This window comes from Elaeis guineensis, chromosome 3 (genome assembly GCF_000442705.2).
Source record: "Elaeis guineensis isolate ETL-2024a chromosome 3, EG11, whole genome shotgun sequence".
In the NCBI taxonomy this organism is placed as follows: Eukaryota; Viridiplantae; Streptophyta; class Magnoliopsida; order Arecales; family Arecaceae; genus Elaeis; species Elaeis guineensis.
In genome coordinates this window covers 106,557,926-106,575,491 of record NC_025995.2, presented here as the reverse complement: position 1 = coordinate 106,575,491, position 17,566 = coordinate 106,557,926, and the positions used below count along the sequence as shown (strand labels likewise).

The following is a 17,566-nucleotide window of genomic DNA, read 5'->3' as shown; positions in this document are numbered from 1 at the left end:
TTTGTTGATAATGATAAACAGAATGAATAGAACATACGTGGCACCAAAAATGGTGTCTGGTCTGGTTGTATAGACAGGTAGCTCTACACCATGTTCACATCCTTGTGTACTAACAACACTAAATTTTAGCTCGGCACCTTCTGATCGACCTATCCAATTCTGTTGCATTTCTTTAATGCTATCTGGCCAATCGAGTTCATCCAGATCTTCAAGAAGACGATCAGCATAAGCAGTTATCTTGAGCATCCATTGCTGCATTGGCTGCTCAGGGAACCAGGACGGCACTATGTTCATTATTAATGATAAAATAAATATGCATTATTCAAATACTTGGAGAACTTAGGAACACAACTAACACAGATGCCAAACAAAATAGAAGCACAAAAATTAGGTTGCTTTGGATGGTCATATAATTTTTCAGAGATTACCTTCCTTATTACAGGATAACCCCCTCGTTCGCTAACACCATTCACAACCTCTTCATTTGCCAAAACAGTGCCAAGAGCAGGGCACCAATTAACAGGTACTTCGGCCTGAATCATCCATAATTAAAAAGCAGTATTAGCTTGACTTGCTAGAAATATCACAGGAATGACACAATGAAAGGAACAAAATAAAACTAAAATGTGCATAAACAAACTCCATGAAAGAAAACAAATAAAGAATGCAATGACTCGAGCAACAGATTGTCAGTCACATTATCCATGCACAAAGAACCGAAGGATTCCAAGGTGAAAAACAAAAGTGTTCAAGACCTGGTATGCAAGTCCTTTCTTCAACAGCTGAAGAAAAATCCATTGTGTCCACTTATAGTACTCTGGTTCAGTCGTGGATATTTCACGATCCCAATCATATGAGAAACCTAATGATTTGAGCTGCAAAACAATAAAATAATTTGTTAAACAAACAAAAATGAGAACATGGATATGAGCAGGAATATTTGGATATAACAGCACTTTGTACTGGTTTATAACTTAAACCATAATAAGGATATACATGGAACTCTAAGGATAAATTATGCATTATCTGATTGCGGCATCATTACACAGAAAAAAGAAAAACATCTTGACTTTTTAATGACCAAAAAGGTGTCAATATAATTATAGTGCTAGGTGACCACTTAAAGAAGCATATAGTAGAATATCAACATGGTCTGATTCTCGTATCTTACTACTGATTTCTCACAAAGGTGTGGTATGAGTTTTTTATGTCTTCACTAAGACATAACAATAGTTAGAAGTTGGGACTGCAGCGCACAATCATGAAATTGGGAAAGATTCTAGACCAGTAGTTTCAAACATGAAAATTATGAGGAAAATTTGCAATATGTAGTGCATCAAACTGTGATAGTTTGGAACTGCTACTTTTCTTTCCTGCATATGACGACAGAGCTATTCTCATCATGAAACTATGTTGGTGATTTATTGCAACAAACATGAATTCAAGATGCTGTGTGGGCCTAGCAAATCTTGACTCGATCTCACAGCACTGTGTGGAACTAGTTGACTCTTAGTTCATCGTATAGTTTGACTACTTGATCTCCTACCATCATAACTAAAGCTCCTCAGGAGACCATGATGTGTATCATAATGAAGTTGCAGTGAACCTCATGTGAGAGAGTCACACACACACACACACAAAAAAAAAAAAGACTAACAATCATGCTGTTTTTTCTAATATATGTACTAGCCACATTTTGTAAAACTAGTTATAATGCATGTGTGGATGCCTGTGGCTGCTCAAGATTTTAGATTTGGGATAATTTTGAATGAAAATTTAATTCTAAAAATATCTGAATATAGTTAATTAATAACTAGCTTTTTAAATTTCTTTTCCTTCTCCTTTAAAAATACCTAAGTCCAAAGATACTAGAATATCTTTTCTATAAATTTTTAAATTCCTTCTGCATTGCTAAATCAGATTTTCTCTCAAAGTCCATCAATACAAAACTCCCTTGTTGCGTGTTAAATTTTAGCATATTTTAAGCTTTTTAAGAGAGTGATCTAACTAGAGTTATTATTATAAATATTTCAATTTTTAATACAATAATCTGATAAGGGTTATTTTTGGAATTGAAAATCCAGAAATTAAGCCACTTTTATACAGTTTTAAGGACATAAAGTTGCATATTTATCAAAAAATGATCTGAACTATTCCAACATCTAAAATTTGGCCATATGAGTACTTGATGTTGAACTGATGAATACCTCTTAGTGGGGCAAAGCAAGTTATGCATGGAGCACTTGCAAAACACTAGATAATCATTTAACCACAATAAAATGAAACTCAAGGTGCAAACATACAGGGTACTTGTCCTTGATGCCAGTTTGCTAACAGTTCATTAAATGCCAAAAACAAATGACCAAAATTCATTTAGATGAGACATTTTCCACCCATTTTACACTTAAAGATATTTCTTGAATAGTTATACATGACAAATAGAGCACTCACGTCTAAAATTTTATAGAAAATGGCAAAGAATTTCAGTGCCACTCATAACTAAAACCTTGCTTTTTATAGGTTAAAGTGAGCTACATCACAGGATTCATACTTGTGTAGCCCTTCTAGGGACAAAATAATAGTAAATATTCTTTTAAGTACCTGAGACCTGAAGCGTTCAATATTTTGCTTTGTTGTGATCTTCGGATGAGTGCCTGTCTGCGCATGAAGAATAAAATTAGTGAAGGAGGGCAAGTCATCAGAATAACTTATTTGTCCCAGAAAATGGTTAGCAAACCTCGATAGCATACTGCTCAGCAGGAAGCCCAAATGCATCCCATCCCATTGGATGTAAAACATTGAAACCTTGCATGCGCTTGTATCTGGATAGAATGTCAGTGGCAGTATATCCCAGGGGATGGCCCACATGTAATCCAGCTCCACTGCACAAGATATAACATATAAACTCAATGTAAAAAAAAAAAGATTCTCTACGTAACAAAATCACCTTAAAATTATATATATTGCAATTTGAAAATTTAAGGGCCTCAAGTACATATACTGTATAATACAGACAGAGTTCTAGGAACAAAATATAACAAAACCATTGAAGGAGAACCATATATTTGCCTGAAAATTTTCACACGATCTCTGATTCCACTTAGCACAAAAAGGCATGAAAAAAGAGGAAAAAATAGCTGTCTTGCCGATAATGAATGGAGACTTTTCTATTTTAACAATCTTCCCTTAGAAAAATATTGAAAAAGAATTTTATTGAAAAAGAAGGAAAATTTAGCATATATTTAGATGATGAAGGCAACAATCCTAAGAGTATCTAGGTTTCCAATTTAAGTTGGGAAAAAAAACGTAGTCCAAAAACATCTAAGGAACCAAAAAAAAAAGCTCTAAAAATTTAATTTCAAAAAAGCACAAGGTACAGCATTCTAGCATCAAATGCTGAACAACTACATTCCAACATATTTTACCAGTCTATTGTCCTTTTCCTACTGAAAATGGGGAAAAAACAAATAGGGAACATAATACCTGCCATACTTACACTTAAAAAGGAAGCTGCAATCCCAAACACTGAAAAGTCCCAACCTTGTAACAGTAATGCCATGCTAAAATTTGATAACATTTACTTCCAAATTACAATGCATTAAGATAATGAAGAAGAGGCAGCATGCCATCCTCTTTTCTCCTTTATAAGGAATTTGTATATTTCTAAAGATTTAGAGAGTCCAGATCTTGTCACTGGGGCACCATCTTGTTTTACATCCTAAATTACCTTAAGCAACTCTTTTGAAAAGAGTAGACTGCAGCATTTGATAGCAACTTTCTCCATCATTTCATCTTTAGTAGATTTGACTTTATTTAACAAAACAAAAAGACAAACAAGCTCAAGAAACTCAAAGCTAAGAAGCATGGATACGGCAAAAGGGCTGCCGTACCCGTGTCGGACACATATCCGATACGAAAATGCCAGGGACATGGTGTGATACATACCCACTGCATGCCCGGCTATTTTTCCTCTATTTTTTGATTTTTTCGGCATCGGATACGGTTGGGATATGAATTTTGCCATTAATGAAACATTAAAACAGCTGGGATATGGCTTAATGATGCTTAAAATGGGTACTGAATTTTGCCATTAAAATGACTGGCTTTTTTGCTTGTAATAACTTATGTATTAATGATGCTTATTTTTCAAACATAGATGCTCTTAAGCTATGAACTTATAATTTGTGTTTATATGTTAAATTTATCTTGAGTATTTATGCTTCTGTATTAATTTTATATTTTTTAATATACCGTATCCCAGCCGTATCATATCCTATATTTTTAAAAATTTGTCGTATCTCCGTATCCATATTGTACCGTATCCATGTCCCGTATCGTATCTGTGCTTCCTAGACTCAAAGCCACTACCCACTCAAGTACCCCCAAAGCGACAGCACTCCTATCTTCCTTTGTGGATGTTAGTTTTAGCTTCAGTTTTCTAAGCTTCTAAAACCAAGAAAGAAGCAGAAACCTTTCTGATATTTCCTTGTCATCTGTGCTCTTCTTCACGTTCACGATAACCCAGTGTAAAGAGAAGTGCCTGAGCTTCTAATATTTTACCAAAGAACTTTTCATGACACCAGTATAAATCAATTGAAACTTTGAAACCCTACTCACCTTTCTACTCCAACCAAGTAAACCTCCACCAAAGAAATTCTGATGAACAAAGCCTGCATTCAAAACCCTTCTCATATATGCCCTTTGCTTACAATGTACTTGAAATCTTCTCATCAAATCTCACTCTCCTAACCCATCCCCTTAACAGCATAACATGTCCTTGAATTTATTTAAAATAAATATAACAAAAAAGGGTGCCAAAAAAATGATACTCAGCACTGCGGCTCAGAAGGACAGAAAAGAAACAGCTTTTCCTTGGACATCACCTTCTGGGACTTTAATTTTGGCATTTAATCTTGTAGATTTGTTTAATTTGCTGGTACATAATGTTCTTTGTGATTGATTCACCCAGTTTTGTAAATCATCTTGAATTTGCATGTCAAGTTGCATTTGGATTTAGTAAAAATATGAACATGGATGGGTCAAGATAAGGTCTTCTTGGAGTCCAAATTCAAACAAAACTGAGACAGAAAATTTGATAATTAAATTTAGCTTCCCTTTTTTTCAGGATGGATCCCAACAAGCACATCTGTTTAAGCTAAATTCACTTATAATTATTGAGTGTATATAAACTGTCTTCTTGCAAAGCATAGAGTCATCAGGTTATATCCTTTCTCTTTTAAAGGGGATGGCGTCTGTACAATGACTAATTACTAACCAATTTATGAAGCAAATCTTTCAATGTAACCCTCATCATTTTGACAAAACAGCTATCAAACATCTAACACCTAGTCTTTGTTATAGCATTTACTACATATCCTTCGCGATGCACGACTATCGTACCAATATGCTCGGGTCACAAATTATTTTTCTTCAAAAGACAAATCAAAACAAGCACGTCAAAAATAAAACAAAATATAGAATCTACATAGGTATAAATAGGAAGCAAGAACCTTTGTTTCTTCAAAAAGAAACCATCCTTCTTGTCTTCACCGCAAATAGGAAAGAAGAACGCTTTCTTTTTCAAAAAGAAATGTCTTTCTTGTTTCTCTTTACTCAAAGGTAACTAATATCAACCCAAGATCAAATCTTTTCACAAGATATCCTGTAGGCTCTCATCATTCCCATGAAAACTAACTAAAATCAACTCAAGATCAAATCTTTTCGCAAGATAACGAATTGTCTCTCGACGTGGCCATGACCGAAGACGTTACCTGGGGTAGGGAAACATGTCGAGGATGTAGCACTTGGGCTTGGAGGTGTCGACCTCGTCGGGAGTCCGGAACGTGCGGTTCTCCTCCCAGTACCGCTGCCACCGCGGCTCTATCTCGTCGAATGGGTACGACCTCCGCTGCTGCTGCGCCGGCGACCGCGGATTGTTGCCATTGCCACCACCGCCGGCGGCGCAGCACCGGACTCTAACCAGCCGGCGGCTGGTACGGGGCAGAACCACGAAGGGAAGGGGAAAGCGAAGAGTGGAAGCGGAGGGGAGGGATTGGATTCGCAGCGGAGCCCGCGTTTGTATTGGAGCTTGCATTCTTGGATCAAGAAAACAAACGGGGGATGGGGGAGCGAGAGATTGGGGGGTGGGGAGGGCGGCGGGTGTGGTGTGGAATTGTGGTGGAGTGGTGGAACGGACTGGATCGGATAAAGAAGCCCGCACGGAAATAAAACGCGTGCGCTGCGCGTGCTAAAATATGGCGCAACTTTACCGGAGTTTGTAGTTTGCATATATCCCTCTAAATTTCTTATTTTACCCACACGCCGCACGAACGCTCGCGCACACATAGACATCTGTACAGTGGTATTTGACACTGAAGCCATCCACATACGTTTTTTCGTTCTGACGCTCCTGGCGTTAGTTACTTAGTTACCGTTACTGCAGTCTGTCCAATTCGGGATTACACTCATTTAACTGACTTGGATTTCATTTATTAAAAAATAAATAAATAAATACTCTCAGCTTAAGATGTTGATTGCCTGAGAAATATGGAAACAAAACCCATATTCTTCCTAGAGAGAATTGATGGAGGAAGGATATAGCCAGCATTCATTATGACTAGCTAAACCAAACAACGCAAGAGCCAATGAATTTGCAAGCAAAGGCATCAATATATTCATAGACGGATTTAATAAATATTTTATATATTTTTTATTAAAAATAATATCAAATTTTAATTAAATTTTCATATTTGTAATAAAACAATTCTAATATATTATCTTATTATTTTTGGATATGATTCTATAACGAAGGAATAATTAAATTAATATTAAAAAAATTATGTCTGATATATGTACATCGAATATATTATATGTGGTGGCCTTTTGAGATGTTAATAAAAAAAAAATTTGAGGAAATTTTCTTTACCAAATGAAGGGTTGAAATATCTAACTTACTTCTATTTGTGTGCTAATCTTTGAAATATAATTTTATTGATCAGAATATCTTTATTTTTTTCTTATTGCCTCAAGAATTGTAAGCAATTATAGAACATCAAGGCTTACCAGATCTCTATACTATTTTGCTACTTTATTTCTTTTGATGAATGTTTCAAAATTCCCACCTCTCCTTGCTATCATCATTTTCATCGCAACTAATAACAACAAAGCTGTCGTGCTATATTTCAACAGCAACATCCTTTTAAAATTAAAAAGAATTAACTTGTGAGCAGATATATACTTAAGATGGATATTAGTCCTCTTAAAAAGAGGTGTTTGGACCTTTGAAATTTAAAAACAATAATAGGGCATTCAAATTAAAAACTCACATCATTCATCATAAAATATACCACCAACAAATATTTAGCAATCAAAAATTACATATCAGTAATTTTATGACACTGTATTTTGTTAATTTAAATATTAACATATATTGATGTTATATATATATATATATTATGGCCAACAATATGGATCCTCAATTTAAATGTCTTGCCATTAATTTTAGACTCAAGAATAGTTGATATTTGCTTCTTTAAAAAGAAACATAGTCAATCCCTATCTCTATATGTGCATTTTATTTAGAAGTTTGAAAAATAAATAAATAACAAAACTCCACTAATAATTCACTAGTTATTGTCGTCTTCTTTTATTTTAATTAAAAAATTATCAAATTTGGGACCATATCCTCCCTAATATAAGCATTATTCTCGCCTCTTTCACCTTAAAAGAAAAAAAAATCTAATCATGTAAAAAAAAAAAAAAAAGATACGCCATCCTTGGTAATATAGCCATCCACGAAGAAGTCTTTGTTATCTTTTTCTCCAACTTAGTATAGGGTTTCAAAAATTAACCAAGTGGATCAACAAAAAATCAATAAATAAAATAATAACAATTTTTTTCTTTGGGGAGGGAGGTTGGGGTAGGGATTTTCGTGATTCATCTAACTCGATATGATAATAAATTTTATAATAATATAAAATTATTAGTAATTTAATAAATTTTATAATCATTAGCAATTTAATCAACTAAACTGGTTCACAACTATGAAATAAAAAGATGGTAACTAAAAGCCAAGATTAAAGTATAAATGGTTCGAATTTTTTTCGAGAACCCTGTGTCTTGTATCGTTCTTTTTTCCTATTTTTTTTATAATAAAAACATAAAATTTGATATAGAAAATATATATATATATATATATATATATATATTTTAAATAATTTTTATCGTTTAAAAAAAAAATTTTCACTTTTATATTTTAAAAAATAAATTTTTATCCTTCTCTCATCCCCTCCGCCTAATCTCCCAAATGCCAATCTCAATGCCGTATTTCCACCTCTTCGAGGTCTTCGCCACCCTCCTCTTTCCCATTACTGTCCGTCTCTCGAGTAACTTCTTCCGTCGCCTCGCTGTCATCCTTCTCAATCTCGTCATATCTTCCGTTCATTCGTTCATTCATTTCCAGCATCCATCTTCCATCGTCATTCTTTCATTCTCCGTATCTATTCAATTATTTGCGATATCTGTTTTCCACCGTCAGTTATCTATTCGTTTGTTCTCTCGAGAGTGACAATATTTAACAATTTTCGACATATGACAGTTAGATCGAGCAGGCTTCTCACTATATTGTCTTTGGTGACTCTTCTCCCTCCACCCATCCACTCGTTGCTTGCTTAATTTTATGGTTCTGATTTTCTTATGATATATCACTTTTATTATTTATTTAAAAAATAAATAAATATTTTTTTGTAAAAGATTTTTTTTGAAAAAATAGATTTTTTGTTTTTAATTTTTTTAAGAAAAAAACTAACGATACCAAATGCAGCCTTATCGTAATAATCTTAACTATCTTCATAAACCAAGCCGGTCGGCAACATGATAACAGAAAGATGGTAACAAAAACCACACCTGTGCAAGCTCGCTTAACTGGAATTTTGTTCCATGAATTTAGATTCGTTTGGCCGTAGCCGTAAAAGAGGTCTCCCACCCGGTTGTACTGCTGCTACACGACTCTATAATATACATAAAGATCGATCTTGGCGGCTGTGGCTGATCCTAGACCGATAAATAAATCTGTTCCAGAAGATCCGTTGACCGTCGTACCAGAGAGCGGAGAAATGAGAGGAGAAGGGGGAGGTCTGGACTCCTCTCCACTCCTTCCGACCCCGATCCCCGAGAGAGGAGGATCTAGCTGCAGTACTGGAGCAGTAGTAGTAGCAGGAGAAGGAGGAGAGAAGGATCTCTTCTGCTCCCTCTGCTCTCGGAGCGACGACGCCGGCGGGATCGTCGCCGAGGTGAGGAGGCAGCTGTGGCTTGCGGGGCCTCTGATCGCGGTGAGCCTTCTCCACTACTCCATCCAGGTGATCGCGGTCATGTTCGTTGGCCACCTCGGAGAGCTCCCCCTTTCCGGCGCATCCATGGCCACTTCCTTCGCCAACGTCACCGGCTTCAGTGTTCTGGTATGTGGATTTCTCGCCTCCTTCTCATTTGCCGCCTTGGATGACGATTAGAATGCTAGGAGTCCATCAGCTACTAGAATTTGAGATCTCTTGTCTCTATTGGATGCTTGGATTCGTTTGTTTACAATTTGTAGTAGTCCCATGTTGCCTCCTCTGGCTTGCTGCTTCTTTGCTATTTGCTAGCGTAAATATGAGATCCCTTCCTCCCCTATTTTATGATTGAGAGTAGGTATTTGTGTAAAAAATTGGATTTTTGCTGGTGGGTTGAGAAAAAAACATGAAGGAGAATAAATTAAGTATACAAAATATACGTTTTTGATGCAGTTTGTGGGGCAAAACAAAGAATAGAAAAAAAAAAAAAAAAAAAACTATTATTTACATATCTATACTTTGAAAAGATTCTGATTATCTGGGTTGCATGCTTGAAGCTGATCATCCATCAAGAAGTTTGCGGGTGCCTTATATAACCAGTGCTCAAATATTCTTCTCTAGCTACATAATTAGCTCGACTAGTCTAAACACACAATAACTTGGCTCTATGAAGAAGAATACTGATTGTGTTTCAGAAGGAAAAGAACCGATTATCTCCTTGATCCAAATTACAAAATGGCAAACCTGGAAGAGGAAAAACTTTTAGGGTCAGGGAGAAATGCACATACCTCAAAATATAAGCAGGGTGATAAAAGAGGAGGAGATGAAGGAAATTAAGCAAGTGCATTTGATAGCAATTGAATAACTAAGAAGTTTGGCCTTCTGCCTGCCGATTGGCCTTCTAAGTTTCATTTTCTCTCCTTCTCCTGTTCAAAGATTGTCTGGCTAGGATCTTAATTACCAGTTAAAAGGGTTGCCTTCAGGTTGAGAGCCAATCCAAAAACTTTTCCAAATACTGAATACCCTAACCACCAAAATTGAGACCATGTAGATAGCATAATTTCCGGCGGCTGAAGATGATTTAAGTCCAATTGTTCATGCCTTTCTGAACTGCAGTAAATTATTGATTACAAGGGTCTTTGGCTCGATCAAACTCAAACTAATTGCTAGATTATGTTTCAATCAGAAACTGTAAGTAATAATACAATATCTGGTAGACTAGTTGCCAGGTTTAAAGGTTAAGGTAATTGCTAACCAATCTTTTTCAACTTGCTTTAGCCATTCCTGTGAAGCTTGTTTCCTTCTGCTCGCTAAAGTTTAAAATTCTTCTGGGTGATTGTTTGCAATTCAATACCATATGTAATTATTTTGTTATTAGCAATATCTTTTAAGCCAGTTCAGTTAATAAAATTCTCTTCCTCTTTTTCACCAATAACTAGTTGGGAATGGCAAGTGCATTGGACACCCTGTGTGGGCAGAGTTATGGTGCAAAACAATATCATATGCTTGGTATACATATGCAAAGGGCTATGCTTGTTCTTCTCCTTGCAAGTATTCCTCTGGCTTTTATTTGGGCCTACACTAGCCAAATTCTCATGGCTGTTGGTCAAAATCCAGAGATTTCAATGGAAGCTGGACTATATGCTTGTTGGTTGATTCCCGGCCTTTTTGCCTATGGTTTGCTTCAATGCTATGTGAGGTTTCTGCAAACCCAAAATATCGTGTTTCCAATGTTGTTAACATCTGGAATAACTGTATTGCTCCACATTATTGTGTGCTGGATTCTAGTGTACAATTCTGACCTAGGCAACAAGGGTGCTGCAATGGCAACCACCATATCATATTGGATCAATGTGTTTCTGTTAGCAACTTATGTCAAGTTTTCTCAAGCTTGCAAGAAGACTTGGACAGGTCTATCAGTGGAGGCATTACATGATATCCTCAACTTCCTAAGACTTGCTGTTCCTTCAGCATTTATGACTTGGTAAGTCCCCTTTATAGTAGCTCTTGTGTACAGTTCTATTGCAAACCGTGACACTGATTCTTGGTAGTGTAGGTCTCATAGGAACTGGTGCAGTGAACTAGATTGAGTCACATGTAGGGGGGCACATAAAGAATATATATGCAGTCTCATGTTTCCCTTTTCCCATTCCAGTGAAACATGTTTAGCTTACAGAAATCTCAAACAGTTAACCTCATAACTGGTGAATTCACATGGATATTTGGCTTTCATTACTGTGAGCTGTAGACTTCAATGTTCAAGCATGTTAAGCTATAACTATGTATAATTATAGAATGTAGTGTTTGATTCTTAAACAAATGTTTTGCAACTATCTTGACTTTATGGTTGAGCATCTAAAATGTGTATGGTAAGATAATAAAATATGCCTTATTATCTTATACATTTGATACTGAATGTGACTGCATCATTTTTCTATACTCTGTTACTGATTCCTTTCCGTGCACCTTGTGCTTTAAACCTGCAGGCTCAATCATTTTGGTCCCTTTGAAACTTTTGCATGTGCCTGAGTCTAGTAAATTATGAATGAAATGCGAGTTTCTTATGATACATTTTATAATTTATTAGCCTCCTACATGTAAGTGTGATACTAGAAGATGCATATGATAGATAATATGGAGTTATGGACTGAACTATCAGTGTCTCTTTTTTTCCTTTCGTTATTAAGAGGAAGGCCCATCTTTATTATAATTAACCAAGTCCAAATTCTTGGAGATTCACTGCCAAAGACTCGACCCTGGAACCATTGGTTATTAAGCAAAGTTGGGTGACTATTGGGGTAAGCCTCAGTTCACTGTACAATCCAAGGATTTAAGTCCCGGCGGGATGAGGACCGTCCCGCACTTTCGGCCTTGGTCCTGGCCATCCTGGCTTCATCTTGATCGGATCAGGCACCGGCACGGTCGTCCCGGTCGTGCCCTATTTTTTTCTTTTTGGTGATGATGCTTCAAACGTGTTGAAGAATGAAGAAGCTGAGAAGGGGTACCGACCTCTTTCCTTTTCTACTGGCAAGTCGGCATCAGCATTGTCATCGGAGGGAGCATCGTCTTCTCCTTTGACTCCATTTTTTTGAGAGGAGAGCACGTCAGGAGAGAGGCTGGGAGAGGAGAGCACACCGGGAGAGAGCCAATCGAGAGGCCGGAGAGGGAGGAGGGAAGAGAGAGGACTGAAGGCGGCAGCGAAGGGGAAGGAATTAGGGCTCGGAGATATGGAGCCTCCGGGCTCTTGCGCGGCTTCTTTGGATGCAGCCACTTAGGGCAAATCCCGAAGGATATGCATGGTGTATGGCGTGCAATCCAGAATCGATGAAATACAAAGGGTAGCGTGGCGTGTTATCCACCGTGGGATTCGCATGGGACATGGTGGAGAGCGTGCAATCCAGAATCGGTGAAATACAAGGGGTAGCATGGCGCTGTGGAATTTGTGTGGTCCAATTGCACCTGTGCATGCAATATGGAGGTGGGATATCATGCGAAGCACGGCCTCGTCCTCATCTTAAAAAAAAAAAAAATTCTTGCCCGTGACTCCATTTTGCGCTAGGACGGCCATCAAGATGCCCGATCAGGATGGCCACCGGGATGGGGCGGGACGCGGGGCGTCCTGCTCCAGGCAAAAACCGAGATGCCCCATCCCACGGGATTTAAAGCCTTGGTACAATCAATATTTTAACAACGAAATGTGCAAGATAGGACAATGGCACCTGGTATTGCTCTGCATCTTTTGTTGACAGATTTAATTTTTTTCTCTGCCACAATGTTTTCTTTATGTTGTTGACTTGGCTGCCTAGAGTCCATGTTGCTCAATGGGGTTGTTTCATATTAACCTTGCTTGTTAAGCTATTTTCAGTTTAACTTGATTAAGTCTCCTGGATGGAAACATCTTGTTCCTTATTATGCTGTAACAGGCTACCCGACATCTAAAAATTGATTATTTCTCTGTATTGATACAGCTTGGAGTATTGGTCATTCGAGATGGTGGTTCTCTTGTCTGGCCTACTTCCCAATCCAAAGCTAGAGACTTCAGTACTTTCAATCAGGTTAGCAACTAAAAATTTCCATTTTTCCAATAGTTTGCAATGAGGTTGTCAAGCTGGCAGAGCAGTAGTCACATGCCACAGCCCCTCGTGTCTCCAGAGATGGTTTATATACATAGATTGGCTATTTAACAGCTTACCTTAGAATAGTTCTGGGAAGAGGAAAGACCTATAGACTTCTCTTTATTTTAGGGAAGAAAACGTGACATGTTTATAAGAAAGACTGGTTTATGCAAATATACAATATTGTAAAGATTATATTGATTTGACAGAAAATGGATACAAATTGGTAGATAGTGCAAAACATTAATATATCATGCAGACATGGTAAACATAGTGCCTAAACCATGTATCTAGATTTCTAAATATGTTAACAGTTGTGTAAAAGCTCAGATGACAATTTACTGTAACCAATATAAATTAAATATGTCTAGATATGTGAATCCATTAGTTGTTGGGGTAGTTTAATCTGTTTACTGAAAGACTTTCTAACTATGCTTGTCAGCACAGGGAGGACCACGTTCCAATACAGTGGCAGTAATATTGGTATCCTTCTTGAAGGAAGTCTAGGGTGGGCATTTTGGGATGCTTGGGTATAATTTTGGTGAAGTGTGATGTTTATGGGTGTTTTCTTTTGTTTTGAGTCCATGCATGAATTTTATGTAGTATATATATACATGCTATGACTAGGTTTGTGTCTTGCATACAGGCGTAAATCTTGTGGCAAGTGAATCTGCTTCATTTTCTAGTTGAAGTTTAGATGCAATGCAGAAATTGCTTCCCATTTTTTGGATTTAGGATTTGTCAGCTTACTTCTTTAATATGGATCCATTAACCCATCTGACAATTACAGAATCCTTTATGCTCTCCCTTCTTTTGCATCCAGCTTTTTAACATTTCCAACTTACATTTAGACTTCCAGTCAAATTCTAACCATGCCTTTCTTCTCAGGCAGTACACTATCATGCTCATCAATTTTTTCCCCTTAAAGTTACCTATCTGCCAGTGTGCCTTTAAAATAGTTTGCCATTTTAGTATGAAGGTGTCGCCAAATAACTCTTAACTTATTTTGCCAGCCTCAACACTATGTGGATGGTTTATATGATTCCAACTGGTCTTGGCAGTGCAGTGAGGTTAGTTGAGCTAACTGTTCTGGTAATTTTTTAATACAACTTTGCCATCAATTGATACTTATGTACCTTTTTTGCAGTATAAGAGTTTCAAATGAATTAGGTGGTGGAAACCCACAAGCTGCACGCTTATCAGTGTATGCTGCACTTATCATGGCTATCACAGAGGGTTTGATGGTAGCTTTGCTCACTATTCTTGTACGGCATGTCTGGGGCTACTTATATAGCAATGAAGAAGAAGTAGCAAAATATGTGTCAGTAATGATGCCAATTCTTGCAACCTCTGACTTTATGGATGGAATACAATGCACACTATCAGGTTTGAACTACAGATTATATCCAGTTTCTCCAGTTAAGGTTTCTCAATTTACTGATATAAGAATAAGCCTCTAAACCATGCTTTAAAATTGTCCCGAGTGGATCTATAAGTTGGCCAAGTGAACCTTTCAGACCCTAAATGTTCCTAACAATTTGCAGTGCTCAACAGACCAACCATCCATGATTATCTAACATGACAGTCTGATGCGGCATGATAGGGTATAACCTGGATGAGACTTGGTCATGGATTTTATATGATCTATAAATGGGTTCACAAAATTTATCATTCTTTGTTTGAATCAACTTAAATGTATACTTACCACAAGATTGATCTTCCAAGGAATTGACATATTACCAGTGTTGACGTATTACTCAGTCATAGTCGTCCCTTTGATTTGACTTGTTAGGGTTTTGACTTGGATACCATCTCGAACTTGACTTGCCAACAAAGTCATATGATTATTAAGTTGAATTTATTCATCATTTCTATCTTTTATTTTAAATCATGCAACATAATCAGCTCAGGCAGATGCTGAATTATTCTTGTTTCTGCCAGTGCTTTTTTCAATTACCAACCTTGTTCTATTTATAATAGAGGTTGTATCTTCTATTTTTTCCCCCCTTTTAAGTAAAGAAAAGCCTCATTTAATATATGTAGATTTAATATATCTTTTGAAAAATTATTTTGTCAAACTGTATGCCATGATTTTTTTGGGTGTCTGTGCATACTGAACCTTGAAACTTTAGGTGCTGCTAGAGGATGTGGTTTGCAGAAGATCTGTTCTTTAGTCAATCTTGGAGCTTATTATGTTGTTGGTATTCCTTCTGCTATCCTCTTTGCTTTTGTCTTGCATGTTGGCGGCAAGGTGGGTCTTATCTGCAACTGTATATTATTTGAACTCTCTATCTGATGCGAGACTTCTTCTCGACTTTTATTTTTCTAATTGTAGCATTGTTGCACCAGGGACTTTGGATGGGAATCATATGTGCACTAATTGTACAAGTTACAATTCTTGTTGCCATGATGCTTTGTACTGATTGGAACCAAGAAGTAAGTGATTTACATGTGACTTGCCAGATGTATACATAAATATGTCTTGGTATCCCTTTTAGTATTTGCAGAGGATCTTGTTTTTCTGTGACTGGATGCCTTTGAAGAACACACACAAACACACACACTCTTCCAGAAAGTATGATTCTTTCCTGCAACTGTGTTCCTCAAAGTTGTAGAGAATTCACGTTTTTCTGTGCAGCAACATGAGAGTGCATGTACTTTGGCTTGTATAATTCTATAACATTTTTCTTCTCAAATTCATAGAGAATTCACAGTTTTCTGTGCAGCAATTTGAGTGCATGTACTTTGACTGGTATAATTCTCTAAGATTTTTCTCTTAATGCAGACCTCAATAGTTCTGACAAGTTTGTGTTCCTTGCTTATATTAGTTAAATAGTGCTAGTTGACTTAATTTATCTGCATTTTCATTCGCCACCAAAGCAAGAAGTTAAAATTATGGTCCTCCAATTCCAAAGGTTTGACATATTCTATTGGACCAAAGGAAAGAATTTGTAACAATGACATCTAAATCTTTGTTGAGAATTGATAATTATGAGTTTGCTTTTCTTTGACTTTATTCTCATGAACTGAAGTTAACTTTTCTCTTCCTTCCCATTGTATGCTTACTTCTGCAGGCAAGGAAGGCAAAGAGTAGAGCTTGCAACTTTGCTAGCACTGCAGAAGCTCTATGATGATACTTGACAGTCTTGTCTCTTAGCATTCCTTTCAATTAATCTCTCATGGATGCAGAGATGATTCTTGAAGATTCATTTTGGAAATATCAAGACTTGAAGATATGAAATGTATGACTCTTTTCTACCATCTCCTGTAAGATCTTTCTTGAATTCGAGGGAAAAAGGCAGTGCTTCATTTGGTGGCTCTGTACATGCTGCAAGCACTAGAACTGAGAAGTTTGATGGCAGCTCCAGGTTGTAGCTAAAGTCTGAAAGTGTGCATAAGGGCCTCTCATTCTGAACCTTGACGGCCATAGACTGAATCCAAGAATAGTTGCATCTCTTGGTACCCCTGGAGGGAGTCATAAGCGCAGGTGCAAGTGAAGAAAAAAAAAAATCAAAACTACAATTCAGTAAAGAAAGATTTCAGTTATTTAATTTGCTATATTATGAACTGGAAATAAATGCTTGTGAAACTTACTGAAGTTTCTCTCAAAGTTGGTACCTTTGATGCAATGGGGATGCATTTCTTTCCTTCTTGTTTAGGCACTGTTATTATTATCTCCATCTCAGTGACATCAAATTTTGGCATCTGATATCATCGCCACTGAACACCAGTGCATGTTCTTATTTTTGCCTTTGTTTTTATAAAGCGCATTTTCTATTGCATTATTAATGTAGAATGCAAAAACATTAGCTAATTTTTGACAGGTCACATGTACCTCGCTTATATTGGTATTGGCCGCTAGGAGTAAATTGTAGCGTGCCTCAGGAGTCAGGACTGCTAGCTTTTGGCCTGCAAAAGCCACGGCAAGGATAAAATACCACAATATGGTATTCATTAGCCATGCAATAAGGCTCTGTGGATGAACACAGAGGTTCCGTGCATGAACAAAAGAACGTTAGATTTGATATAAGCAGTAAAAGCTTACCAAAGGGGATTGAATTGTATTATGGGAGAGCAATTTTAACCATCTGAACCCCTCTCATAAAATTTATTTGCAGGTGTTCT

The 17,566-nt window shown here is 36.9% G+C and overlaps 2 protein-coding genes and 1 long non-coding RNA gene across 7 annotated transcripts in view; 1 reads left to right on the top strand and 2 right to left on the bottom strand.

Moving 5' to 3' along the window:
- Positions 1 to 6,214, bottom strand: part of LOC105041146 (leucine--tRNA ligase, chloroplastic/mitochondrial) — a 31,057-nt gene extending 24,843 nt beyond the window's left edge. For 3 of the 4 annotated variants that reach the window (XR_012139918.1, XM_073254251.1, XM_073254250.1), the window contains exons 1-6: positions 5,772 to 6,214; positions 2,738 to 2,882; positions 2,602 to 2,658; positions 756 to 875; positions 429 to 533; positions 38 to 261 (exon numbers count right to left, since the gene is read on the bottom strand). Coding sequence is in view for 3 of the 4 variants with exons in the window: in XM_073254251.1 (XP_073110352.1) it covers positions 38 to 261; positions 429 to 533; positions 756 to 875; positions 2,602 to 2,658; positions 2,738 to 2,882; positions 5,772 to 6,094 (974 nt within the window). In the remaining variant the exon portion in view is untranslated. The remainder of the gene's footprint in view (positions 1 to 37; positions 262 to 428; positions 534 to 755; positions 876 to 2,601; positions 2,659 to 2,737; positions 2,883 to 5,771) is intronic. The other variant, XM_010917986.2, reaches the window with a different exon arrangement.
- A 2,899-nt stretch (positions 6,215 to 9,113) lies between these two features.
- LOC105041148 (protein DETOXIFICATION 16) lies at positions 9,114 to 17,099 on the top strand. 2 transcript variants are annotated; one of them, XM_010917989.4, is made up of 8 exons: positions 9,114 to 9,455; positions 10,766 to 11,310; positions 13,295 to 13,381; positions 14,455 to 14,511; positions 14,589 to 14,827; positions 15,574 to 15,692; positions 15,791 to 15,877; positions 16,516 to 17,099. In XM_010917989.4, the coding sequence occupies exons 1-8, from the start codon at positions 9,114 to 9,116 to the stop codon at positions 16,570 to 16,572; spliced, it is 1,533 nt and encodes a 510-aa protein (XP_010916291.1). In that variant the 3' UTR covers positions 16,573 to 17,099. The 2 variants fall into 2 exon arrangements, with proteins under 2 accessions (XP_010916291.1, XP_019705165.1); XM_019849606.3 differs by lacking the exon at positions 13,295 to 13,381.
- On the bottom strand, positions 9,720 to 12,790 carry LOC140856569 (uncharacterized). Its single transcript, XR_012139917.1, has 2 exons — positions 12,336 to 12,790; positions 9,720 to 10,070 (listed from the first exon to the last, which is right to left on the bottom strand). It is a non-coding gene; the product is annotated as an uncharacterized lncRNA (long non-coding RNA).
- Positions 17,100 to 17,566: the final 467 nt, after the last annotated feature.